The sequence below is a fragment of the Triturus cristatus genome, chromosome 5_1 (genome assembly GCF_964204655.1).
Source record: "Triturus cristatus chromosome 5_1, aTriCri1.1, whole genome shotgun sequence".
NCBI classification, from domain to species: Eukaryota; Metazoa; Chordata; class Amphibia; order Caudata; family Salamandridae; genus Triturus; species Triturus cristatus.
Window position 1 is genome coordinate 165,522,474 of NC_140587.1, and position 27,648 is coordinate 165,550,121.

General features: G+C 45.6%; 1 protein-coding gene across 5 annotated transcripts in view; it reads left to right on the forward strand.

Annotated features, from left to right (window-relative positions):
- LOC146830533 (HAUS augmin-like complex subunit 4) overlaps positions 1 to 27,648 on the forward strand; it is a 168,646-nt gene that overhangs the window by 21,259 nt on the left and 119,739 nt on the right. For 2 of the 5 annotated variants that reach the window (XM_085604738.1, XM_085604739.1), the window contains exons 3-7: positions 7,185 to 7,324; positions 8,270 to 8,419; positions 15,949 to 16,089; positions 21,699 to 21,795; positions 21,910 to 22,055. In XM_085604738.1, coding sequence (XP_085460864.1) covers positions 7,185 to 7,324; positions 8,270 to 8,419; positions 15,949 to 16,089; positions 21,699 to 21,795; positions 21,910 to 22,055 — 674 coding nt within the window. Of the gene's footprint in view, positions 1 to 7,169; positions 7,325 to 8,269; positions 8,420 to 15,948; positions 16,090 to 21,698; positions 21,796 to 21,909; positions 22,056 to 27,648 lie in introns of all 5 variants that reach the window. The other 3 variants (XM_085604736.1, XM_085604737.1, XM_085604741.1) reach the window with 2 other exon arrangements.

Genomic DNA, 27,648 nt, shown 5'->3' on the forward strand with positions numbered 1-27,648 from the left:
GCTGACGAATATCATTTACGGGTTGACGGGAACCAATACTATTTAATGAAGGACTCAAAAGTGTTGCAGTAGTCCTGGCAAGAGCCAACTACTCCTGAAATATGACAAGCCATGAGGCACAGCTGTTCCCGAGTTATCAATGAATGTTGAAACCCCTGTGGGTCCAACAGTAAGTCTAGAAATAGAGGAAGTTCAACAGTAGAGGCTCAAGACATCCAGTTTGCGCTTTCCAGAGGGATTCACTAGGATCAACTCTGCACGTTGATTCAAAACCTGAGCTGATACTCGGGGAATCATAACAAACTGGGGAAACACATATTACATGAGACCATGCCAATCCTGGAGAAAGGTGTTCCGTGGCCAAAGCCATTGGATCTGGTCTCCAACTGAAAAGTTTCTATATTTGCATGTTCAGACAAGAGGCAAAGAGATCCTTATTGCACGGACCCCAACAATCTTGTAGGGTCTGGATTGTTGGGTCCAACTTCCAGTCGCTGGATCCTGAAGGTACCTCGAGTTCCAATCAGCTACTACATTGTTGCGACCCGTAAGGTATTGCGCTCTCACCAAACTTTTGTGTCGCTATCTCCACTAGTACTCTGGGTTTGGTGACTCCTTTGTACTGGACCTCTGACACGTTGCCCATTCGGAGAATAATGCAGCAGTTCAATTTGCGAGGAGACAATGTCTTGATCCCTATGTAGCCATTCAGTAGTTTCAGATAGTTTACGTGGAGACTCAATTCGTCTGTTGAGCAACAGCTGCCTGTGGATGCCTCTCCGCAGCTGGCTTCCCAAACCCACTGGCTGGCGTCCATCTGGGAGAAAAAGTCTAGATCTGCCACCACTGCACCTATTCTCTGGTTTCTGGAGTCAAATTGATACGTTCTGAGTATGAGACTCCCCTAGGCAGGTGTGGGATATTGAGTCTCTGAAGGGCTCTTCAGTGCAGAGGCCCAGGAAATATGGCTTGAATGAACGAGACTAGCATTCTCACAGTTCTGTCTAAGACTTTTAGGGACATTTTGTCTTTGCTCAGGGTTGCTTTCAATTCTTCCTGCACTGTCTTCATTTTCTGAGCTGGAAGTGAGAATTGTGCTGTCACTGACTTGATCTGGAACCCCTGGCATTCTATGCACTGTCGAGGTCAACAACAATTTCTTCTCATTCACTAAGAAACAGAGTTTCTGAAGGATATAGATAGTCCAATTCTGATGGGTTGTCAGAAGAACTTTGTCCTGGGCCATCAAAAGAATGCTGTTGAGATAAACAATCAGTCTCACTCCTGTGACCTGAGGCTTTTCTATTACAGGGCTCATCACCTTGGTGAAACACCAAGGAGCTGATGATAGACCGTATGGCAGAACTTTGAACTCTTACAAATGCATGTTCCAAGAGAATTGTTAAAATGTTCCGTGGGGCTGAAAAATTGGGATCAAGAAATATGCTTCTTTTAAATCGAGATGGACCATCTAGTCGTTCTCTCAGAGAAGATCCCTTCCATTTTGAAGTGGCTTTTAAGGATTCACCCATTGACTTCTCTCAAATTGATCACTGGGCGAGAGCCCCAGCCTTTCTTTGTTGCTGTGAAAATGTTGCTTCAAAAACCCGCATGGTGGGGTAGAGTCTTGCCAATTGGTCTTTCAATAGAAGATGATTGATTTCTGTCTCCATAAAATTCTGTTGTTGGAGGGAAAAATTGAGTGTTTGAGGGGGCCTAGTTCAGCCTGGGATAACCATAGAACACGATTTTTAAACCTGGTACTATTTCCAATACCCATGCATTGTTCTTCAACTGTTGCCAGGTGACTAGAAAGGCTTTTTTTCCTGCACCCAAGGGTCACAGAAGAAGCTGGCACGGGTCTTACCTTTTGAACTTGTCCTTGAGTTGAAGTTTCCTGAAGAGCGGTACCCTCCTCTTCCATATCTGCTTCAATAGACCCCCAAACCCCATGTGCTATGGAGGGAAAGAATGTCCCTCTTGCAGAGTCAGACCATCTGCAGCGTCTAAATTGAAAACTTCTGGAAGACCTTGCAATATTAATTGGCCAGGTGATTGTCTTCTGTGTCAACCGTCTCGGCTGAAAATCTGTGGTTGAAATAATGAATTTAAAAAATACATATATATTTGTATTCAATATTTGCAGAGAAAAACAAACCGCCTAACATGCCCCCCCCACCCCTCAACTGTCAAGGTGGTTAAAACACTTTTTGTAGCCACATCTGGGCCTTGTCTAAGACTGTGAATGAGTGGTCAGACTTTCCTAGATCTTTAACAAACTTGTTGATAAACAGGAGAGTGTTGACTATCGGACCCAACCCTGTCGTAGCGAGTACTGATAATTTTGGATGAATTCTGAGGACAATAGATCTCCTGCTTTCCACTGAAATATTGCAATTTGTGTTTCCTATTTGGCAGATGCTGTGTAGCGCCCACCCCATTAAGACTTAAGAATCAATAGCCATACCTGATTCTTTGGCTTGTACTGTCATCGCTGACATTTTATAAAGGGGGCCTAAGAGAGCCATAACATTGTCTTGACAGGCCTCCAATTCCCTTCTAAGAATCAGGAACATTTCAAGACAGTTGCCATGTTCAGGTCCAGTTCTGGTGTTTCCGCCACTGTTGGACTTGGCCCTTTTTGCAGGGTCATCCCTGAACTTTTTAGCCCTCCTCCTGTATTTTGTCTGACCTGTTTTGTTGTTGTTGTTTTTTTTACTCTGGGCACTTTACCACTGCTGATCAGTGCTAAAGTGCATATGCTCTCCCTATTGTAAATTGATGTAGGGATTAGTGACTCCATGATTGGTGGATTTGGTTTACTTGTCAGACCCTAGTACAGTGCACTGCGGGTGCCCAGGGTTTGTAAATCAAATGCTGCTGGTGGGCCTGCAGCACTGGTTGTGCCACCCACCAGAGCAGCTTGTAAAGTGTGTCTCAGGCCTGCTATTGCAGAGCCTGTGTGCAGTCTGGTACTGCCATGTTGAGTGGCAAGTGCACTCACTTGCCAGCCCCTAAACCTTCCCTTTTCTTCATATCAGACACCCCTATGGTAGGCCCAAGGGCAGGGTGCAATGTAAGTATAAGGTAGGACATGCCCTGATGTGTGTGGCATGTCCTGAGAGGGAATTACAGCCATTTTCGTTTTTCACTATTGCAAGGCTACCTGTTCCCCATAGGCCAGAATGGGCAGTTTGATTATAACATCCTATAATCCTAACTGACCCAGGGAACATGGTAGAAATTCGAGTTTAGTATGCCTGAACTCAGAAAGATAAAATACATCTTTTAGTGAAGTTGGTTTTAAAATTCTGTGTTTGAAAATACCACTTTTAGAAAGTAGGTATTTTCTTGCCTCACTATCCAAGCCTGCCTCTGCTAGGTTGTGTATTCCTTGTCTGGAGTTTGAGTGACAGCGGCTTGGGGATTCCAGGAGACAGGGTGAGTCAGCACAGGGCTGAATAGAGAGATCTGCATGTAGATGGGTGGGAGGAGTTGCACCTGGGACCTGAATAGGGCTGTGCCTTCCCTCCACAATGCTGTCTCCACCTCCTGTGGTGCGTCTGATGTCACTGGCCACCACTGTGAAAGGAAAGAAGGAGTCTTGTCAACAAACTGCTCCAGGACTGACCAGAACCGGTTTGGACTAGGCAATGGCCTCTCTGCCTTCAGAGAACAAAGAGAAAAAAATGAGTATAAAAATGTGGACCCAGACCCCAGAACTTTAGATCACTTTGGGAAACAAGAAGAACCTTTGCCGAGGAGAGGAACCAGAGAAACTGAGGAAGAGACTATCCCTAATCTGAGTGCTGTTTGGGGGATTGGCCTGCAGTGGTTGCCTGAATCCCAAAGAAAGGAGAAAGGACTTTGTGCCACTTTCAAATCAACTTGTGAAGCATCTCCAAGGGCTTGAGATAGAGCTTGCCTCGTGCTGAAGTCTCAGGGGCAACAAACTTCACCAACCAGCTCCCCAAGATTTCTTTTGATGTGCTTGCTGTTGTGTTGGGCCCTCTGAGGGACTGCGTGTCGCAAGGAGCTGTAAGCGCAACTCACGAAGAAGAAGCATGTCGCAGCCGCTGTCGTCGCATTACTTGAGAAGGGTGTCGCCGATGTCGCTTCGCATCGCCAAAGCGTCTCGCATCACCGGAGAAGAGTGTCGCCATCGCATCAGACGCTGTCACGTCACCGGAGAAGCGTGTCGCAAGGCCTGTCGTGGCTCAGAAGAATCATTGAGTCGCCGCACGGCTGCGGGGCTTGCACGCATCGTGTCGCAACAAGAAGACGCCATTTTTGTTTCATTGCACTGGATCTTCATCGCATCACGGCGCTGCTGGTCGCATCACCACGGAAGCGCAGTAAGAAACCGACGCATCACATCCCCACGCCGAGAAGAACCAACACATCCCCTACGCATCAGTAGGGACCTGACACATCACCGTTCTTGCATGTAAGGAACCGATGCATCACCTTCCCTGCAACACTTTCATTGTATAGCGTTACACTTCCAAAGGTACATTGAACTTAAAGTCTTGCATTTACCATCTTAAGAGAACTAAGCTATTTCTACAATTTTTAAAGTACAGTATTGTGGATTTTTGTTGTTTGTGGTCTTGTGATAAGTCTATATAAAGAATACTTATTTTTGATATAAAACCTGTGTGGTGTTCATCTGTAGTGTTGTCTCTGGATTACTGTATGTATTCACAAATGCTTTACACACTGCCTCTGAGATAAGCTTGTCTGCTCGTGCCAAGCTACCAAGGGGGTGAGCAGGGGTTATTTTAGGAGTGTACCCCCTTACCCTGACTAGAAGGAAGGGTCCCTATTTGGTCAAAGGTACCTACCTCTGCCAACTAGAGATCCCCAGTTCTAACAGCCACCATGCCTGAAAGGTCAGGCCTGGGGCACTCTTCATGTAGGCGGTTGCGGACATCCCTGTCTTAGCATTTACAAAGCCTCACATGAGTGCAAACCGCCACTGGGGGGATTAGAGGCCTATCAGTGAATCGAGGATGGACTATGTCATCCAGATCAAGATCAACAGTATTTTTGGAGTCTCTAGATGCCTTTTGAGGGTACTGTGCTTTAAAGTAGGGAGGACCCTTGTTTCCAGCCTTTAGGGTTCCTTGGGTAGTTTTGTGAGTCTTCTGAGTAGGAAGAGTGTGTGGAAGCCTTGTGTGAGTTATATAGTCCACCGACTGCTGTTGGGAGTGAGCCCATTAGTGAAAGGTTCTAGAGCTGAGTAAGCATGATCAGGAATGAGGTTCTTGGAGAGCCGGTCCAGGGCGCCAGCATTAGCCATTTATTGGATGTTGCCATTCCCTTGCCTCTCTTGGGGTAGGTATCATTGGGAAGTACACTGGGTTCCGCGGAGGGAATACTCCGAGGCATATACATGGCATACTTACGTAGCTGCCTTGTGAAAGGTTGCAAGGCCACTGCAAGTGCTCTGTTAAGGGACTGATGGACAGAGTTGTCAGGTCCTCAACAAGGCTGTCTTCCAAGAAATATTAATCGTCTCCATACTCCTCGTATGTATCTTCAGTGAGCGGGTTAGACTCTGCCATTGTCTTTTGACTGGAATATGCAATCGTGTTCAGGTGGAAAAACATATGATTTCTCTGCAGGGTTTGTACACAAGTTAAAGCACATACCGGTCTGTATCCAAGCTACTATGAGGGTGGGTGTCCCCTTAAATTTCAGCCCGCCTAGTCAGGAGGTGAGAAATTTCAGCCTCTTAGGCAAAACCTGTATATTTATTTTACTTGCCCCAGATTTTCAGGGCGTAGGAAAGATTTCAGTGCCTCTGTGTGAGTGAGGAGAATTTCTCAGTCAAGTAGCAGCAAGATAAGGATATTGTGAGGTGGCTCTATAACCTGCCGAGAGCTTGCGGCGTGATCTCGATGCCAGTGGTGGTCAGCACGCATCAGGGGCTTGGGTTGGGGGAGAGGGTTTTTTAAATAATGAAGGAAAAAAACGTACCTCTTCGTTACGTCCCTCCTCCGTCTTCCCAGCCAGGAACAGGAAGCACATCCAGGCTCCCCTGACCAATCACAATGCTGCACTGCAGCGTTGTGATTAATGTAAGCGCTGTGGTTCGGTCCTCAGCCGAGGAATGGGAGCCTGAGCATGTTGTCCACCCATTCTGTAATGCAGCCTGGGTGGAGAACATGTACGCATGACTGGCCGACACAAGAGGGCTAGCCAGTCAGTTATTGTGCACTTACAATGTGGCCACCACTCCTCCCTCCTGCTCTGAGAGCAGAGCAGCCCTGCCCTGCAAAAACACCCACAGCAGGAACAAATAAAATAACTTGTTATTTTATTTTTCCTTTATTTCCACTGATGAAAGCAGTGGGGCGATGTTCCTCCGCCTTAGCGGCGGAGCCGCCACTGCTCGATGCCCGATATAATTGAGCTGCCATCCAGGCTCTGTTTTTGCTACTGGCTGCGAGACAAAGGACTACACACCTTGGCCGTTTGTTAGGCCGAGCGCGTGCACCTTCCCTCCTCTTGAGCAATCCCTCTGGGTGCGGGAAAGTGGACGGAAGGGAAAAATTATTGAAATAAATCTACTTATCTCTAGATGCAGCAGGAAAAAATGAGACACTAATATGATGTTGTGGATATTTATGGCACTAGGTTCATGGTGATTGGTGTGTGGAACATGACGTCCTAGAAAGGTCATGGGAAATGTAGTTTTGTATTAACTATGCTCTTTTTTGTTAACAATCTTTTGTATAGGCATTTCCTCAATTGATACATTCTCTGTGATGAGGTATTGTTCCCAAAATGTGCGCCTGTATTCATATAGCATTTACTGCCATAGATTTTGAGGTTCCCTTAATTGATGACATTCTTTTTTTAATTGACTATTTTCCCTATTAATGAAGTGTCACTTCTGTTGATACAGGTAATGCTTGTATCCACAAAGCATCTCTCTTTCGTCCGTATCCCTGGGCTATTGATTAAGTGCTTTAGTGATAAACTATTTTGTCTATTGAAGTACTTCTCTATTGCTAACAAAATGCCCTGTTTTCTGTTGATATATTTGCTCTGTTGACTTTAGCATTGCCTCTCTGTATTGGCTAAGCATGCCTACTCTCAATTGATGCTGTATTTTCTCTGACATTCCATCTGTTGATGATGCCTTTTCTCTAATGACTCAGTCCTATTTTCACCAGTGTGCAGCCGGATTCCTCTGTGCCATCTAATGGAAGATGACCTGACCCAGTACCCAGAGTTCACCAAACTGCTGCTGGAGGTTTCTCAGCAATTTGATGAAAGCGGCATCAGCCTTGACCTCAAGAAGGAGCTGCACTCGGTAAGATGAGTGTTTAAACAAGTGGTGATGGTTAAAGGAAAGTTGAGAAGATGTAAGGAGAGAATGGAGGGCCATATCCAGTGATACAGTAAGCTTAGTCTTTGTTGCTCTTGAGATCATTACTTTTACTTTGCATGAGCCATTTGAGCATTTTCTATGATAGGACCATTATTAATATCCAAAAACCTTAAAGGTCTCTGCCTATATGCAGAATGCCAGCACACATTTTTAAGGCATATTTGTTCCGGAAAACACATTTAAACGATGGGAAATACTGCTGCTGTAGGTTATTTGTAAGTAACCATTTTCTTGATTCACACGTTTTTGCCTGAGTCTTTTGGGTTATTTAATTTTGTGTCCTTTGTGTTTTATGTCTTCACCCGCCGATTTGGGTTTAATTGTTTAATAAATGTGATTTTAATTTGTCTACTGAACGTTGCATCTGGGCATAATTGTTTTCAGCAGTAAAATCCTATATATATTTGGTTTAGGGTCCTTTGTTCCTTTAAAGCATTACGCACCCCTGGTCCCTATATATACATGGGGTTCCCTTGTGTTTCTGTAGCGTTTGTGGGGCAGAAGCATACACCTAGGTTATATGAAAAGCATAAAATGAAGATATACACATAAACTAAAAATATGCCATAGTGGATCCTCTTTGTAAAACCACTGTGCCCAGCATGTCTCCCTGGCCATAGAGCATGACCCCTCTTCACACCTTGGCTTCATGTTTGCAAGTGAACACAAACACTGCCCAGGTATGCAATGACATGTATCTCTTTATAGCACCTCCCTCGCCAACCTTAAGCCACTCTCCTTTCACGAGAACAGTGACCTTAACCCTCAGTCTCTAGCCCTCTCCACCCCACCTCCTCAAGCACCCTCTAAACACATCATCCATGATTTATCCCTCTTCTCTGTAAACAGTTTCTTGCTCCTCTTCAGGCTCAGAATGAACTAATGGTGCAGAAAAAGGCCTGGCTGCAGTGTGAAGTGGTGCACCGCTTGCTGCAGGACATTCTTCAGGAATATTACTCCAAGAAAGAGGAGAAGCATGAGGGTAAAAATATCCCCTTCAAGGAAGAGAAGATGCAGGTATGGTCGGATAAAGGAGGGGCAGGGGAGTAGGAGAGTAGAATCTGCTTCACATGTTTACCCCCACTTTTTGCCAGTGTTTCACTGTTTTTCGCCTTTAGTCTGGCTGGAACCCTGCTATTCAGGGCCCCAGCCTAGCTGCTTCCTCTCTAAATTGATTGCATATACTTTAGGTACACTCCAGATTGGATTCTGGGGTACCCGTGTGAGGCCCTAGTATATGGAATACTATGTACCCAGGGCATAGGTACCCCAGAGGCCTACCAGGAAGCTCAGCTTGAAATCAGAAAGAAGCAGGTAGCCTTAGATAAGGAGGCCCTAGAGCTCTACAGAACCAAAAAAAAAGTTGGGACTAGAGTCCCATGGTGGCAGCAACATCGCTAGAGATAGAGAGAGGTCTCATGACCATAGAAACCTGAATAAGATTGTCCCTCCCTACCAGAGTGGGGATGACATCAACAAATGGATAACTGCACTGGAAAGGGCCTGTAAAGTTCGAAGGGTCCCCCAGGAGCAGTGGGCAGCAATCTTATGGCTCTCCTTTGAAGACAAAGGTAGAGAAAAGCTCCTCACTGTTAGAGAGGAGGAGACAGATGATTACAACAGTCTGAAGAGTGCCTTGATTGAAGGGTTTGGCCTAACCACTGAGCAACACAGGTTAAAGTTCAGGGATACCCAAAAGGCACAGAATCAAGACTGGGTAGACTTTGTAGATTGTGCTACTAAGGCTCTGGAAGGTTGGTTACTTGGCAGCAAAATGCATGACTTCCAAGGATTGTACAATTTGATTGTGAGGGAGCAGATCCGTAACAACTGTCGAAATCAGCTGTTGCACCAGTACCTGGTGGACTCAGATCTGACCTCTCCCCAAGAATTGGGAAAGTAGGCAGACAAGTGGGTCAGAACCAGGGTGAGGCAGAAGGTACAGAACCAAGGTGATGACCCAAAGAAGCAAGATCCTAAAAACTCTGATAAGGGTGGGAAGAAGGGTAAAGTCCAGAAGTGTTCACAAGGTCCCCAAAAATCTTCTTCAGGTGGGGATTCACAGTCTAACAATGGAAAAGGCCAAAAGAAACCATGGTGCAAAATCTGTAAACAGAAGACTCACTGGACAAGTGATTGCACCAAGTCCAAAGACTCAACTCCAGCCACCATTGCCCCTAAGGCAACTGTTCCCCCTAGTGCAGCTACAATGGGTGGTGGCAATGTTCAGAATAAGGGTGTAGTAGGGTTGACCCTGGGTTCTGAGATGGACTCTGGCCTAGTCAGAGTTCGAACTCAGGCTGTCCTAGTCTGTGATGGAGTCATGGATATGTCTTCCTTTGTAAGTCCTAGTAACTTGGGCAAATACAGACAGCAGCCTTTGATAAATGGAAAAGAGGCCTTGGCATTCAGGGACACAGGAGCAAGTGTCACTATGGTGACAAAAGATCTTGTGGATAATGGGCAGATTATATTTGGTGAAATGCACCAAGTGACCAATGCTAGCAATGTCAGAACAGACCATTCTCTGGCAGTTGTTAACTTCTCCTGGGGAGGGGTAACTGGCCTTAAGAAGGTTGTGGTCAGTGCAGACCTACCAGTACAAAGCTTGCTTGGCAATGATCTAGAAACTTCTGCTTGGGCTGAAGTGGAGCTCAGGACACATGCAGAAATGTTAATGATCCCTGCTCATGTCTTTGCTGTGACTAGGTCACAGGCCAAAATGTCTAACACTGGACAGGCCCTGGATTCTGGAAGAATGGACCAGGTGCCTCGCAAGAGGAGGAGCAGTGGGGTTAAGGCAGTGCCTTCCCACCTGACTCCGAATACAGATCAGCCTACTGAGCTCTCGCGTGTATTCTCAAGAGTAGGCTTTAATAAGGAGGTAGTATCTGACAGGGATGCAAACTTTGTCTAGTTACTTGACTGCCATGTGGAAGGAGTGTGGAGTGAACTACAAGTTCACCACACCCTATCACCCACAATGCAATGGTTTAGTTGAAAGATTCAACAAAACCTTAAAGGGCATGATCAAAGTTCTCCCAGAGAAGCTTAGGCGGAGATGGGACATCCTTTTGCCCTGCCTTTTGTTTGCCTAGAGGGAGGTGCCACAAAAGGGGACTGGTTACAGCCCTTTTGAACTTTTGTTTGGCCATCCTGTTAGGGGTCCTTTGTGTTTGGTGAAGGAGGGATGGGAGTTACCTCTCAAACCCCCTAAACAGGACATAGTGGACTATGTACTTGCTCTCCGCTCCAGGATGGCTGAATACATCAAAAAGACTACTAAAAATCTTGAGGCTAGCCAGGAATTACAAAAGGCCTGGCATGACCAAAAGGCTGTACTGACTGTTTATCAGCCAGGACAGAAAGTGTGAGTGATGAAGCCTGTGGCCGCAGCAGCCCTCTAGGAAAAATGGAGTGGCCCGCATACAATTGTTGAACAGAAAAGGGAGGTCACCTACTTGGTAGACCTTGGAACCCCTAGGAGTCCCCATAGGGTACTTCATGTCAACAGACTTAAACCATATGTCAACAGACTTAAACCATATGTTGACGGGGCAGACATGGGCTTGCTCATGGCTATAGATGAGGGACAGGAGGAAGAGAGTGACCCTGATGATGGGTTAGTTGATGGTGTAGCCTTGGCAGCCAGCCTCACTGTCCAGCAGCAAACTGACTGCAGAAAACTTCTCAGTCAGTACAGACATATTTCTCTGACTCCAAGTCAGACCACCTGGTGCACTCATGAAGTGGACACTGGGGACAGTCTGCCTGTGAAGAATAAGATTTACAGGCAACCTAACCATGTCAGGGACTGTATAAGGACAGAAGTCCAAAATATGTTGGATTTGGGAGTTATTGAACCCTCAGATAGCCCTTGAGCTAGTCCAGTAGTCCTGGTACCTAAACCCCACACCACAGATGGCAAGAGAGAGATGAGGTTTTGTGTGGATTACAGGGGTCTCAATGCAGTCACTAGGACTGATGCCCATCCCATCCCCAGGGCAGATGAGCTAATAGATACTTTGGCCTCAGCCAAGTTTCTAAGCACATTTGACCTGACAACTGGCTACTGGCATATCAGACTAGCTGATGATGCAAAGCCAAAGACAGCATTTTCTACCCCTAGTGGGCACTATCAATTTGTGGTAATGCCCTTTTGGTGTGAAGAATGCACCTGCCACTTCCCAAAGGTTGGTGAATCAAGTCCTTACAGGCCTGGAAGACTATAGTGCAGCATATCTAGATGATATTGCTGTCTTTAGCTCCACCTGGGAGGATCACCTGGTCTACCTGAGGAATGTTTTGGAGGGCCTGCAAAAAGCAGGCCTAACTATCAAGGCTGCTAAGTGCCAGATAGGGCAGAGTCCGGTTGTGTACCTGGGCCACCTTGTAGGTAGAGGCCAGGTTCAACCATTGCAGAGCAAAATCCAGACCATAATGGACTGGGTTGCTCCCACTACCCAGACTCGGGTGAGAGCCTTCTTAGGCTTGACTGGGTACTATAGAAGATTTGTCAAGGGGTATGGATCAATAGTGACACCCCTGAATGATTTAACCTCTAAGAAAATGCCCAAAAAGGTTCAGTGGACAGTTAGCTATCAAAAGGCATTTGATGACCTGAAGCAGGCCATGTGCACTGCTCCCATTCTGCAAAGTCCTGACTACTCCAAAAATTCATTGTCCAGATGCATCTGAGTTGGGGGTAGGGGCTGTACTGTCACAGTTGAATGATGAAGGTCAGGATCAACCAGTAGCTTTCATAAGCAGAAGGTTGACCCCCAGAGAGAAACGTTGGTCAGCCATTGAGAGGGAGGCCTTTGCTGTGGTTTGAGCTCTGAATAAGTTGAGGCCATACTTGTTTGGTACTCACTTCATTGTTCAGACAGACCATAAGTCCCTCTTATGGCTAAAACAGATGAAGGGTGAAAACCCCCAACCTCTCAGGTGGTCCGTTTCCCTACAGGGGATGGACTATACAGTGGAACATAGACCTGGGAGTAACCATGCCAGTGCAGATGGACTCTCCAGATATTTCGACTAAGAACATGAAGACTCAACTGGTCAAGGTTAATTTAATGTCCCTGCGTTGGGAGGGGCAGGGGGGGGTTTGTGTAGGAGAGTAGGATCTGCTTCACATGTTTACCCCCACTTTTTGCTGGTGTTTCACTGTTTTTCGACTTTAGTCTGGCTGGGACCCTGCTATTCAGGGCCCCAGCCTAGCTGCTTCCTCTCCAAATTGATTGCATGTACTTTAGGTACACTCCAGATTGGATTCTGGGGTACCCTTTTGAGTCCCTAGTATATGGTATACTATGTACTCAGGGCATAGGTACCCCAGAGGCCTACCAGGGGCTGAAGCATGTATTGTGCCACCCCTGGAAAGCCATGCAAAATTACACCACAGGTCTGCTACTGCAGCCTGGGTAAGGTGGTGCATACACCCCTTACTGAGGTATAGGTTCACTATACCTCACCTATCAGTCACCCCTATGGCAGGCATTATCAATCCTGAAGGCAGGGTGCTTAGTTATATGTGAGAGGGTGTCCAGGCATGAGCTGAGCCCCTCTGCATCCTTCAGAATCTCTTCTCCGGGGTTGTCAGTGGTGCAGCCTGACCATATACTCTTAAGTGCATTATATCTAAAACGGTTAATGCTAACTTTGGACTGGCTGCACGGAAACATGTTGTGTTTGGTGTCAAACAACTTGGAATCATACCCCCACATCAGTTCTCGATGTGAGGATGTGACCCCACCCTTCTAGAGGGAGAGACATGGCAGTACTGGTATACCCGGTAGAAATCTAATAGAGCCCTGGCATCACAAAATGGATGCTGCAGCCACAAACACTGGTCTGGCCTCCTGCTGCTGACCAAAACTCTGGCAGGGGAGGCCTGGACAATAGGTTTCCTGTCACAGGGAGGTGTAACCACCTCCCAGACAGGCTGATGTGTATTGGGGCTGGGTGGGAGCACTCCAAGAGTGCTTTGAAGTCCTGCGCTGGGGGCACATTTGGTGTCCCTGTGCATAGTCCAGCTCAAACCGGTTCAGGGGCTTCCAGCCCCTGCTCTGGCGTGAAACTGGACAAAGGAAATGGGTGTAGCCACCCCTCTTTCCAAATTCTCCAATAGTTGGGTCCCCAGAGCTAGTCCAACCCCTTCCTTGGGTATATGTAAGGAACCTCTGTAACCAGAACTTTAGATATCCCTGGACGAAACTTTGAAGCTGAAACATGGACCTTCGATGCTCTACTGAAGACTAGAGGACTGAAGAAATCTCCCTTGGGGTCAAGGAGTGACTCCTCTGATTAGCAGGTACCAACGAAGCATTTTGCCGGCCTGCATCTGCGAAGCTCCCGCTGGACTCCGAAGTAATTGCAGCCCAGGAAGAGAATTTCCAGACATCTCAGAGGCCGACCCAAATCCCCAGCAAAGCTGAGACCCGCAGCCCTCGTGAGTAGAGTGGAACCGGAACTCCTGGTCACAGTGCACTTTTGCAAGTGCATTGACTTCTCGACGTCTTTTGAAGTCGTGCTTGGGGTTACTTGTAGCCCCCATCTCACGCAGAAGATCCACCGAAGATTGTCGGCCTAGTCACCCCGAGTGACCAGTGGGCCGTCATTTTGTGTTTCCTCTCGAGGTACCTTCGCAATCCCTGGTCCGTTGACTGGTGGGTCCCTGAGGGGGTAACTTTGATTTTCTTTGGCCTTCCCTGGTTGCTCCAGACGTGCCCTGACTCCCCTCTAAGAGGTGAGTCCCTCAGACCTTGCTGGTTTGCACCGAAGCATCTTTCTCCTTGGGTTGCTGTTGCCAAGGCTTGTTGTGTCCAATCCGGGCGCCGACGCTGCAGCACTCGACATCCTTCGTGGGACAGCTCGAATCCAGCTCCTGGTCGTCCTCGACGCTTCCTGGTTTTCGTGGCTGAAGAGTCAAGCTTCACCTCCTTGACCTGAAATCCCCCGACATTGGTGGGCATCCACCTATCGCCTTCCTGGTCACTGGCAAGTGACCCAGACTCTGTCCCCTCTGCTTTCAGGTTCTTCTCATCTTCGATCCAGGCTTGGATCTCCTCGGACACTTCGCATCTTCCCGGCAGCAGCACTTCTTTGCCAGCTCCTATTGGTCCTGACTCACTTCTAAGTGTCTCTAATCTATAAAAATCTAACCGCGACTTTCCCCATAGAAGCTAACGGGAGCTCGCGGCTGTGTTCTCACACTGCACACTGCTCCCGTGGGTCCCCTGTGTCGTCACCTAGGGTGGTTCCTTGGGGTCCCAGCGATTCTACAGGCTCTAGGCCTTGTGTTCAGGGCTCTAGGCCTTGTGTCTAGTTAAGTCGTGGTTCTTATACCACTATTTTAGTATATGGTTTGGCTCGCCCCTAGGGCCTGATGTGTATTTGTGCTATTTTACTGTGATATTTGAAGTGTAACTTATGTGTTTTGACCTCTAGCCTCATAAAGAGACTAGGAGGGTGTGTTTAGTAATAAATACCTATATTTTATATATATATATATATATATACCTGGTGTGGTTGTCTTTCATTTAGGCACTCAAGAGATTATAGACTGGTAAAACAAGCTGCTTTACATTCCTTCGAGACTTAGCCTGAAGGCTGCTCTACTTAACTACCACTAGGATAGCTTTCAATAAAGGTTGTCTTTAACCTATAACCAATAAGGGGTTGTTTGGACTGGTACAGGGTGCCCACTATAATTAGTGGACAGCATATACCAGGCCAACTTCTTACAAGGGGGCTTCAGACGGGTGGCATCAGTGGGCTGCATGACTGGTAGCACGGAGACTTGCAGGACGATGATCAAAGAGCTGGTGTCTGTAGATTACTAAGAAGCGGCTGTTACTGTCTGCAGGGTAGCTGGGAGGGAGAATTTCAGCCTACTTTTTTTATAAGGACGGTTGGTCTTGGTAGGAACAATGGTTCAAGTAAGTAAGCAAGCAGGGCTGGTGCAGTAGGACAGATGGATGTTTAGGAGGGAGGAATGTCGGAGCAGGAAGACCTGGATAAAACGACTGCGGAACAGATGAGTAAGAATTGGAGAATTGTATAGGAAAGAGCAGCCGAGTGATGTTGCATTGCTGCAGGTAGTAAATAGATGGATGACTGCTGCCCAATGAGGTTCACAGGCAAAGACGAATCTGGTGGGGAGGGTGGGCTGCATGAAGTTAACAAGTGGGGGTTGCTGGAAATTAATGAGGGGTGGATGCATGTTAAGGTAGCGAGGTAGAGCAGCTGAGCAGTGTGGAGACAATGCAACTTGGTGAGACAGAGAGACTGCAGGAACTAAGAGATTGAGGAAGCAGGGAACAAAACTAATGTGGGCTGCAGGAGAGAAAGGTGAGGCGAGAGGGCTACAAGACAGCAAAGATGGGAGCTCAGGAGCATTGTGAGGTTTTGAGGAAAGATGATGATACTGGGGGCTCTTTTCTACATCCTACTGGAATTTCCTGTCATTGGGTTTGTTATTGTTCTGTCTCACCATTATTTGGATGCCACACCAAGTTGATCACCTTTTGTGCTTCCTTCAGCTCTATGAGACGCTCGCCCAGGTCCTGCTGGTGATGGAATGCACAAGAATCTTGGACTTCAGCCCACATCCAAAACAGGTTATGTCTCCTCTGCTGGGCCTGGAGAAGAAGGATCTCTTGGAATTTCTTCCCCCGAAACGGGTAAGCCCTGCCATGCTATTAGTCTAATGAGCACCAAATCAACCACAAAAACACACACACACAATGGCAAATCTTAATACTTCCAATTCCCCTCCAACATTTATGGCTTATTGCAGAATTTTGTAGGAAGGCATTCTAAAATTATATGCATCAATGTATTCTTTGCCTTTAATGGTAATGTGCATAAACAGTTGAAGCTGTGTACATGTTACTTCCCGAGGCAATGTGGATGGAAGCATCCAGGAAATATCTGCAGTTTCAAGGATAACTTTACCTTCTGAAGCTTGAGCCTGAAAAATATTGTTCAGTATTGGCAGAGTAAGTGCTATCTTCTTAAGACACCGCTTGACAGCTCTTAACCCTTTGCTAAAAGAGGATTCTTGGTTTCTGGAAGCATCCATTGTCGCTCATGACAATCTGACACACTGAACAGAACTTGAATACAATTGAGAAGCACCCTTGGCAGGGTGACACTGAGCAAAATATTAGCAGCAACCCGGAACACTTGAGCAGTGCTTTGATGGAGGGACAGCACCCTACAATATTTGAGCAACAGCCTGGCATACAAGACCACCAATACTGATGCTATATTTTCTGGGCCAGACATTTTGATTCTGTACCATAATAAGCAATATATACCAACACTTCTCTTATAATTATTTCTCCAGAAATGTGATTTTAAAAAGGGATGGAAATTTATTTCCACTCGGGCACACTGTAGGAGAAAAGCACTCCTGCTTTTCTTTTTTTTTTAAATAGATTTTTATTATTTTTCCAAAAACATCACATTAGCCCCCCACTCCCCCCTCCCCCTCACCCGGGGAACAGGAACAGGTACATCAAAAAAATGTTTTACCAGCAGAGAGCATGTCATGAAAGGCAAACAAAATATTACAGTGTACCACAAATCAACATCCTGTTTCCACAATCAGTTTTTTTTGTGACCAAGTAATCAATGGTGCCCAGATCTTCATACCCCTCTTCCTCTTATCCCTCCCTTTATTCTTATAAATGGCAACCTCCAAACTGCAGGTCGCCAGTAACCGAGCTCTCCATTCAAAGAATGAAGGGGGTATTGGATCTATCCAGGCTGAGGCGACACACATCCTGAAGATGGCCATGCCAACAAAAATCAGTCCCTGTTGTTCACTAGAGCGAGTGTTATTAGAAACACCCAACATTACTTCTATATTCGCAATGTTAATCTTACAGTGTAGAATCCTTGATAGAAAGTCAGAGATTTCAGAGAGGACTTTGGTTAAAGCGGGGCATAAAGCAAACATATGTGTTATATCAGCCGCTGGAAGGGCACATCGCGGACAAAACGTTCCAATCCCAGTCCCCCATTTTGCTATTTTTTCAGGAGTGTAATAGAGTGAAAAAAATGTTTTGAAAAATTGCGCCTGAAGTTTCATAGACATTAAATGAGATAATGACATATCGTAGGCGTCGCAGGGGATTTGAGATGTGACCCCCAGTCTGGTCTGCCATATCGTCAGATGTTTGTTCATATCGTCGGGTAATAAAGCGTTTAGTCCTGCATATATCTTCCCAATTCTCGGGGTCTTGACTAATCTCAATTTTTCTATAATATCACACCGATGAAATTTGATACTGCCACCCATTTTCCTACACAAAAAATCTCTCACTTGAAGAAATTTAAAAGAATCCTGATTTGTCAGATGGAACTCAATTTTTAATTCATCAAATGATATTATTCCCCTATTAGAAAAAAAACATCCAAGTCGTTTAACACCTAACATAGTCCATCGTTGTATATATATGTCATGAAATATTTCGGGAAGTTCCGCATTCTGAAATACAGGGGTATAGTATGAATATCGACCTATCCCGATCAGTTTTTTTATATTACACCAAACTTTAAAAATGCAAGAGATAGTTTTAAATTTTACTTTTTTGAAGTAATCATCATTCATATGTCGCCATAGGCAACCGACACTGTCATCGCCCAGAATAAGTTCTTGCGGGGTGGGTGTATTGTGACCCATTGAATTCTCCATTAGGAGGCTGTTGCTGTATTTTAGTACAGTGGCCCAATAATATAATTTAAAGTTAGGTAATGACCATCCCCCACGTTCTCTAGGTAAAGTGATCCATCGAAGTGCTCTACGTGATTTGTTGTATCCCCAAATAAAATGTGAAAACATAGAGTCGATGTTTTTGAAAATTAATGGGGAAAATTCAAGACAAATAGTTCTAAAAAAATATAAGAATTTAGGAAAGAATAACATTTTAACCGCATTGGATCTTCCACCAATAGTTAAATGTAGGTTGTGCAGCCGAGATAGTTCTTTTTTAGTTTGGATTATTAGGGGCTGAATATTATCATCCACAATATTTTCGATTTTGGCACTAATGCTTACCCCTAGATATATTGCCTTATCAACAATCCTCATATCATTCATAATGATTTTATTATTTACTACTATCTGGGTTTTGCTGGAGTTCAATTTATATCCAGAAATTTGGCCGAAGTCCAATGCTTCTTGCTCTATATATTTCATTGCTTTGGTGGGATCGCTTCTGACAATAGCTATGTCATCTGCATAGCACAAGCATTTTACTTCTAGATCTCGTATTTTAATGGGAGGTATTGAAGTTTTGAATTTTAGTCTTTGTATAAATAAATCAATATAGATGGCAAACAAAAGGGGTGAACAGGGGCATCCCTGTCTTGTACCCCTATGGATGGTGAAGCTATCAGACAAAGTTCCATTGATCAAAACATGGACGGTGGGGTTTATATAGAGTTGTTTTAATGCTTGTATAAATATTTCTCCAATCCCACGGTTTGCCATGGCAGCCCATAGAAATTTCCAGGAGACCCTGTCAAAAGCTTTTTCTGCATCCAGCAGTATAAGCGCTCCTGCTTTTCTGACAAAAAACAATTGCCTGCTGTGCATCCATTTTCTTTACATCAGAGCACAATTTTTGTAGAGACGTGTCTTTGTTTTTTGTGGAGAGAAACGTTGAACCAGTGTCTTGAAGCAAAGAACAGATTATTTCTTTAGTTCCTTTTTTAAATTTAAAAGAAGTGTTGTAAACGTTTGACTTTCAGGAGATACATTTAGAAAACTTTCCTCTACATAGCACCTTTATCCACATATTCTGCAGAGCAGTTTTCAGTAAATTGCTCCCCTGTCCTCCTCGCACACTGCCAACTCTCCTGTTTCTAAACGATTGACATAATTTACTGCAGTTGCTGCTTACAATATGTGGTTAGTATAACCATTGTTTATGGACTGTCTAGGTTTACTAGTCCTTAAACTGACATTTTCTCCTCACCTCCACTTAATCTTAACAAAGCTCACTTCAACTTAACCCTCTACTTGGTTTTCTGTGCCAGAGAAACTTGCACAGTGTGTGTACTAACAAGCTAGAAGCTGGGGATGGTCTGCAACCCCATAGTTTACCTCTAAGTAGGAACCTCTAGTCAATAAGTGCAAGTAGTGGGAGTGCAGGCTTGCTGCAGCAGCAAATTCCACCGCTCCCCTAGATGAGGAGGAGGTCACGAGTGGCACAACGTAAATGAGTACAGGAGATACATGTAGCATCCATGTTGTGGTAGGGAGAGAAAAAATATGAAAGTTGATCCTAGAAATATAGGTGGTTTTTGCCTTAGCTTTATAGGGTTGCATTACATGGGCCGTATATTCAAATACGGCGTGAGGCTGTGGACCAAGCTGAAGATCACTGGGCAGACTGCAAGGATAAGTGAAAATGCACGTGAATAGATCAAAGAAGGGGTGGGTGCTGAGGCCTCATTTTAACAGAGTCTGTGTACAGACTACCTTACAGAAATGCAGTGGCCTTGTTTGATCATCCTTTTGAAGTCTTAAATGTAATCTAGAGCAAGCTCTGTATTTATAGAGCGCTATAGCACCTGGCCACTGAAGAAACCTACCTTTCTGTATTCAGTCCCAGCGACAGCACCTGTACAATGCAGGAATGTGCAGCAGCACCATATTGTAAGACTACAGAAGCAACGCATTCTTTTTCCCCAACACCAGCTGAAACACTTTGCCACTAAAGTACTATTCTGTGCCCCAAATGCATCACCTATGCACCGCGAGAAGATGCACTGCCTTGAGTTGCTGTGTAGCACTTACACTTTGCACAAGCATGCCCCGCCTTTATCATAGCTGTAGTGCCTGTGCATTGCAGTATAATTCCCTGCATTTAGTTCCAGCTGAGGCACATATGTGCTTCACGGGCTTGCTCTGCAGCAGCGGTGCATTTCATGGACACGCCTGGACAGTCTTCACTCTCCGAAGTTGCAGCACGCACTTTTATCCAAACTGCAATCCTACATGTGCTACTGTAGGAGATGCAGTGCCCTCCTTCTCCAGCTACATCGCTTGCGTGTGCAATGCAGGAGGAGCATTTCACACATTTAACCACAAATGCTATAAGCGCTTGGGTTCTAACCATAGATCTGGTCCATGGGAAACCTGTTTGTGCCCGCCCCTGGCTGTGCATGCGGAGAAGGTAAAGGACAAGAACTGCTGTGAGAAGAATCATCATACTTTCTAAAGCCAGTCACTGCACCCCCACTCACTGTTTTGCCCTGTTTGTCTGCCACTTTCTACTGAAGTCTCATCTACTCTTTTCTTCTCTTGTGTCTCTCCCCTCAAGTTTGCCATTTTCTTATTTTTTTCTCAAGACCAGTTGCTAACTTACCTTGTCATTCCAGGCATTTCTAGACCTTGAATCTTGCATCATATATGAATGTATGCAGATTCTTCAACCTGCTGTTGTTAATGTTGGTGGAAACTATTCTATCAGGGTAGATGAAACTCCTGACTCAAATTCCTCTCCTAGGCAACAAGACCATGCATGAACGTAAACATCTCTGTGGTAAATGCTTATGATAAGACTTCTGATTTAGTAGGACATACAAAAATATGAACTGATGAGGCCCCAGTTGGACAGGATCTGCAGTTTTAAAGTTACCTTAAAATAGCTATCTATGAAAATCCCAGACCGAGATTAGTACTTTTGTTGTGGAAGTGGATACCCAGATAAATACTCTGAGATTCCTCCATTCCTGCAGTATTGTGTTAACTCAATGAAGTTGGCCATAATGGAGAGCTAGGATTCCATTTTCTATCACCGCATGAGGGATTATTTTCTAGGATCACTCAGTTTAGCTGCATTGTTACAAATACACCCGTGAATGAGTTATTGAATGAAAACCTGATTGTGATGCTGTGTCTACCAGGGCACAAATCAAAATCAAATATATTTTTTGCTCCTTGAATCGTCTTCCTGCTTTTATTTCTCAGCTGGCTAGGTGAGGATTTTGTTGAGTCTAGCTGTGATAGTTGCCTACCAGGACGGTATGTTTCTCTGCATATTGCCTTTGAGCCTCCCGCTATCCTTTTCTGTCTCCCTTCATTTCTTTTTTCACCTCGCTAATCCCTTTATCATTGTGTCTGCAATCCCACTCACTTTCTTTCCCCACTGTCCATGAGTTTGGTATTTTTTTTTGTTCTAGGCCCCAATAGTTTGCTGTGATGCTTCAACTTCAGTCAGCCTCAAATCTAATGTGAAACTGTGTGTCCCCTTTACTTTTCATCTCCCCACAGGATGTACAGCAAATGAGGGAGAAACTTCAGAAGGAACTAGAGGCTAGACTTGAGGAAAAGTGCATCTCTCTGCTCACCTTCCACCAACCAGAGACAGGTGAGTGCTTGTTATGAAGGAGTCTGTGGGCAAGGATAGCAATAATGCTACTCCATCGTTCATGCTGAATCCCAGGCTTGGCTACAGTCTGAACTCTTTCACTCTCTCCATAAGATAAAAACTGTGATCTGCTGAAGTCCATGAAATCCCTCCAGTTGGTGGTGAACCTGCAAGACGAGAAGAGAAGGCTGCAGAGCGAGTCTGAGAAGTGCAAAGAGAATGCAGTAACCCTTGAAAAGCAGAAGATGGCTTTTCCTCCGGTAAGGGGGGGGTGACCCTCCTTGTTCAGGATAATCAAAATGGATTTTTATCAGTACCTGATTTGTGTGGGACAGGGACATCAGAGGTCGTCTCTAGGAGTTTATTTCTTTGACCTCCCCAATCTACTTCTTACTGGAAGCAGTACAATTGGCATTGGTGAACGTATTCTTTCAGCCCTTTTGTGTTATTTCCAATGTAAAGGTCACTCGGGTGGGGGGTAAGGAGATTCATACTGGATTTATTCCACAGATCTTATTCCTTGTTGCCTTTTAGAGGTAAGTGGGTTGCTTTTATAGTGTAACTATGATGAGGAGTAGTGAAGAGTGTCTTAGGTTGTAGCGTCTTCTATACAGATCTTACGCCCTATCTCCATCAAAAAAATGGAGAAAGGTGATTGTGTATACTTTACAAGCCCAAAATCTTTGTCTATTCATGATGCAAGGTTTATAAAAATGGTGAGGAGAGCTGCTGACTTGAATCCACTCTTGGGTTGTCACAACCGTATACCAAGGCCACCGGCCGCAGCGATTTTCACATAATTATATATTTGCTGCACCTGCCACATAATCTATCATCTGCCGCATAATTTGCAGATTTTAACAACAACAAAAAATGTGTTTCAAGCTCAAATGGTTCAAAAGTTACTAAAAATGCAGCAACACGTGATGCCACGCATTAGCCTGTGGAAAGGTTGTCTGGTCACCTTTTTGTTGCTTATTACTATATTTTAAATGATTGGGCCCTGTTCCAATAGGCATATCCAGCCCTGCGTGTGGGGGGTTATTCTGGTAATTTTGTTGCGTTTTCATAATTTTTTGGGTGGGGAGGTGGGGTGGGGGTTAGTATGATTAGTGAAAGAGAAAAAAGTGAGATGGCAATGTTGTTGCTACACTTGTCATAGAAATATGCTGCATTATATGATGACGTCTCAATAAAAAATGTTTGAGGGAAAAAACAAGCAAGCATTTGCAATGCAATAGGTCTCGCATTTATAAGAGTTTGAGCTATTGGCATTGTAAAATTACAATGCCTTTTATTTATGTTTTGGTTTTAAAACAAATAAAAGGCATTGTCATTTACAATGTCAGTAGCATAAACTCGCATAAAAGCAGTGTGCGGCGTGCAGCAGTGTCGTGCAGCACGCAGCAGTGAGTAATGCAGCAGTGTGCAGCAGTGTGTGGCGTGCAGCAGTGTGTGGCGTGCAGCAGTGTTTCGTGTAGCATTGTGAGGCATGCAGTAGTGTGCGGCGTGCAGTAGTGTGCGGCGTGCAGTAGTGTGCGGCGTGCAGTAGTGTGCGGCATGCAGCAGAGTGCTGCGTGCAGCAGTGAGTAATGCAGCAGTGTGCAGCAGTCTGTGGCGTGCACACTGGCATTTCAAAACAACCCAATTACGTTTTTAAATATACTTTCCTAAGCCTTTGTCAAGGGTAACGCTTGCAAGATGCAGCTCAAAAGACTCAATTGTGTTTAAATGACACGTACAAATATCAAGGGTGGGAGTGTCTGGAGGGATTGGGCGGACGGCAGGTTTGCTTTCATTGAGTCAAATGTTTTATTTGAAATGTGGTTTCAGCTTGCCCATTATGCATGCTATATCTTTGACTCTGCAGGGTGAATTGCCTTTTAGTTGTAAGTAAGCTCTCAACCTTTTCTTGCATGTGAACCGTTTTGTGAGCATTAATGAGCACGTGGTGCCGAGTTATTTTGGACGAACCCAGTAATTATCACACTGCTGTGATAATGACAATATCTGTGCTGGGCGGAAACCTCCGACCACATCGTTGTGTTAACAGACGGCAACAATAAAGCACGCATGTGTGTCACATCAAACGGACCTTTCTGCGCGTGAGGCGAGCCTCGCTAATGCAGCTAATCTTTCTTACAGTGGGGCTGCGATCTCCAGACAGAGCATGAAAGACACCTCGTGAATCACTGCGGTGGTGTGCCCGTCTTTGTTGTCGACTACCCCTTTGATCTCAAACCCTTTTATATGCCCCAGAAATCCCCAAATGACTTCCAATCAGCATTTCACCCTCGACTGAGAACAGAGACTGCTCTGATTAATGTCATAGAAAAACTGCTCTGCTCACTGGGTCACGATCATCTCAGCACTTCATCTTACTTTATCTCTTGATAGATAACAATATAGTTGACCATACGATGCTCCTCCAATGTCACTCAAGGGCCTGTTGTGTAAGAGGACCTGCCCTGCAATGGTTTGCCTCATTCCTGGCTAACAGGTCTCATCAAGCAAGACTATATTTCTACTGATGCTCCTGGCCACCATCTCTTGCAGAGGTCCACAGAGTGATGCACGGTCATTAACTCTCTTCAATTCCTCCAGTTGGGATTACTCAGGAGCCAGAACCCAGGATCTCTCAATCCCACGTCAATTTGCATCATACTTTCAAATGGGGGGGGAAAGTCTTAAACTGCCTCATGGATGTTTAAAGGTGGTCCAGCCGAACATGATTTGTCTGAATGATGCCCTCACTGGTCCTGAAAACACCGCTCCTACCGGTTTTCACGAAGCTCTAACTAGAAATGCTTAGTTTGCAAAATTCAAACAGCTCCCCTTGCCTGGGAATAGGTGGTTGCAGTTCCAGAACGATGGAACACTGGCTTGCATAAAACAGAATCACTGCACCATGCTTTTTTCTTGCGTGCAATGCAGTGCGGTGCACTAGAACAGGCACACTATTGGCAACTGGGGATAAGCTCTAGCCCTCTCCTTTCTAGAATTCAATAAATCTTGCCCTTGTGAGGCTTTTAGCCAAAATCTACAAAGAACAACTGAAATATCATTGATGCTAATATGAGTGAGGGAGAACATGGCAACACGAGATAGAGAAAATCACAACAAAAAAGAAAATGAAAATAGAACACAGGGAGAAAACAAGAACAGGAGACTGGGAGAGAATGAGAATAGAAGTCAGAGACAAAAGGGCGAAGAATCGGAAACAGAAAAGAAGGTTAAAGGGCAGATAGAATGTCAGAAAATTAAAGGGAAAATGGGATACAACAGAAATAAAGAAGGAAATGGGAAGTATGCGAGAAAAGCTATTTATTTATCGAGTTAGCGGAGGAGGAGCCCAGGACGGGAAGAAAGAAGAGGATGGAAGAAGGAAACCAAATGGGAAAGCGGTAGGTGGAAAGAAAATGAAAGCAAACATGTGGGGTTGAAAGTGTAGGGAAAGGTAGAAATGAGGAGCAGAAAGTGGAAAAAACGGGAGGAAAGAAGGCAGATAAAAACATGAGAAAAGGACTCCTGGATGGAGGAAAAGTGCTTGGCACAAGTGTAGGTGGTGAGCAGGTAAGGAGATGCGAGGGGGCAATGTGCTAAGCTACGAACACGCGAGAGAGAACGCCATGGCGGTGCCAGGGTGCAGAGAGAACATTGATCGTTGCCATGCGCGCTCTATATTTAGTCTGAGATGTAGGATGAAACTGTTGGGTCAGCGAAGTGTTGACGGCGAGGAAGGAAATAACCGACCGTTTTAAGTATAGAAATATACTGGAAACAATGCGTGATTCATGCGTCCATGGCCGTGTGAGGCCCTTGCTCGGGAGGCTGCACGCAGGCTGTGCGCCGAGTGGGAGAAGAGGGGCTGTGGGTGGGAGAAGGGGGCGCGAGGGAAAGAGAGAGCAGGCAGCGGAAGTCTGGGAGGAAAGGAAAGAAAGTGGCAGACCGCGTCAATGGGACAGATGGAACCTGGAAGGCACAGACACGAGGAGACGGTGAAAATCAGAAACACAGAGATAGTGAGAGAACATAAACAAGCGCGACCCAGGCGGCCCACGCTCACAATGCGCGATGTTTATAACAGATTCATCGATGTGCACGCGGTGACTAGATGCTTTACTGGCGGTGAAGAACAACAAGCCCGGTGGAGCGTGGCGCGCGCGCTTGGCGGGGGCCGGGAGCGCCTTCCAGGCGGGGGAGCGGACAATTGAAGTGCGATGCCAAACTGATTGCATGGCGGCACGATGCGCGTGATTGTGCGCGTGCTAGCCATGCAATCCGCTTTTTGGGAGAACTTTTAAAACCCCCTTACAATAGTCTCACTTTGCGATCGCTTACGCAATAGCAAGGCGAGACCTAAAAAAGAGCAGGTCTGCTGCTACCTGTTCCTGCATCATGATTCCATTTTGGACCAGGGGCGCGTGGCAGATGATTCACCCTTTCCCAGCCCACTTGCACACATCCTGCAACCTATTTATAGTTTTAAACCCCTTACTTCCACCATTGGGGAATGCAGTGGGAGAGATTTTTCCACCCTTGGAATGAGGATTGGGGACTAGAACCACTGGACTGGCCCAGGGGTTCTCAGAGGTTTCCGTGACTCCCAATTCCAGCATCTTACTTACTTCAGCTTTGATGCTCTCTTCGACTTGGTCAGACTGCCTGTATGTTTATTTTTTACAGGTAGGCTGTCCCTAGTGTCCACATTGTGTGCACCAGTTTGTCTGACCAGGAGTCCAAAGGAAGAGCTCAGCATACTGATGGAGGACTTGCCTGCTGTTGGGCAGAGAGAGTGTCTGAAAAGAGAACTCCCTCTACTGACCCATCTTTAGGGTTGTGAGAGAAGAGGTCAGGGAGAGGTTCCCCCTCTTCTTCCTGATCTTCATCTGTGATCATCAGCATGTCCACATCAGCCATGTCATGGTAGGGTTTAAGGCGGTTTACATGGGTGACCCTTTTAGGGTCCCTGCAAGTGCCAAAATCCACCAGATAGGTGACCTGCCCTTTTCTTTCAAGGATGGGGTAGGGTCCACTCCATTTGTCCTGGAGGTCCCTAGGAGCTACATGCTCCAAAACCCACACCACCTTCTCTGGTTGAAACTCCACCAGTGCAGCCTTTTGGTCATACCAGAGCTTCTGCAGCTTCCTGGCTGGCCTCAAAGTTTTTAGATGTTTTTTTCCATGTATTCAGCTGTCCTGGAATGTAGGACATGTACATAGTCCTCTATGTCTTGGTTAGGCACTAGAAACAATGGTCCCTTTACTGGATGACCAAAACAGAAGTTCAAATGGGGAAAAACATACTCCCTGCTGTGGTACTTCTCAGTAGGCGAAAAGCAGGCATGGCAATAAGATGTCCCATCTCCTGCTGAGTTTTTCAGTGAGTCTATTGAAAATACCTTTCATGGTTTTGTTGAATTTCTCAACTAAACCATTTGTTTGTGGGTGATAGGGAGTGGTTAACTTATAAGTCACCCTACACTCAGCCCACATGGCTTTCAGGTAGCCAGATATGAAGTTACTACCTCTGTCTGACACCACCTCCTTAGGAAAACTCACTCTATTAAAGATACTGATGAGGGCTTTGGCAACTGCAGGAGCAGGGAAAGTCTTTAGCGGAATAGCTTCAGGGTGCCCGGTGGCAGGATCCACTACCACCAGTCTAAATCTGTTCCCTGATGCTGTTGGAGAATCTAGGGGTCCAACAACATCAACCCCTACCCTTTCAAAGGGAACTCCCACCACTAGAAGTGGAATTAAGGGGGGCTTTGGGTGGTTATCTGTCTTACCACTGGCTTGACATTTAACACAGGCGTTACAAAACTCCTTCACCTTTTGGGACATACCTGG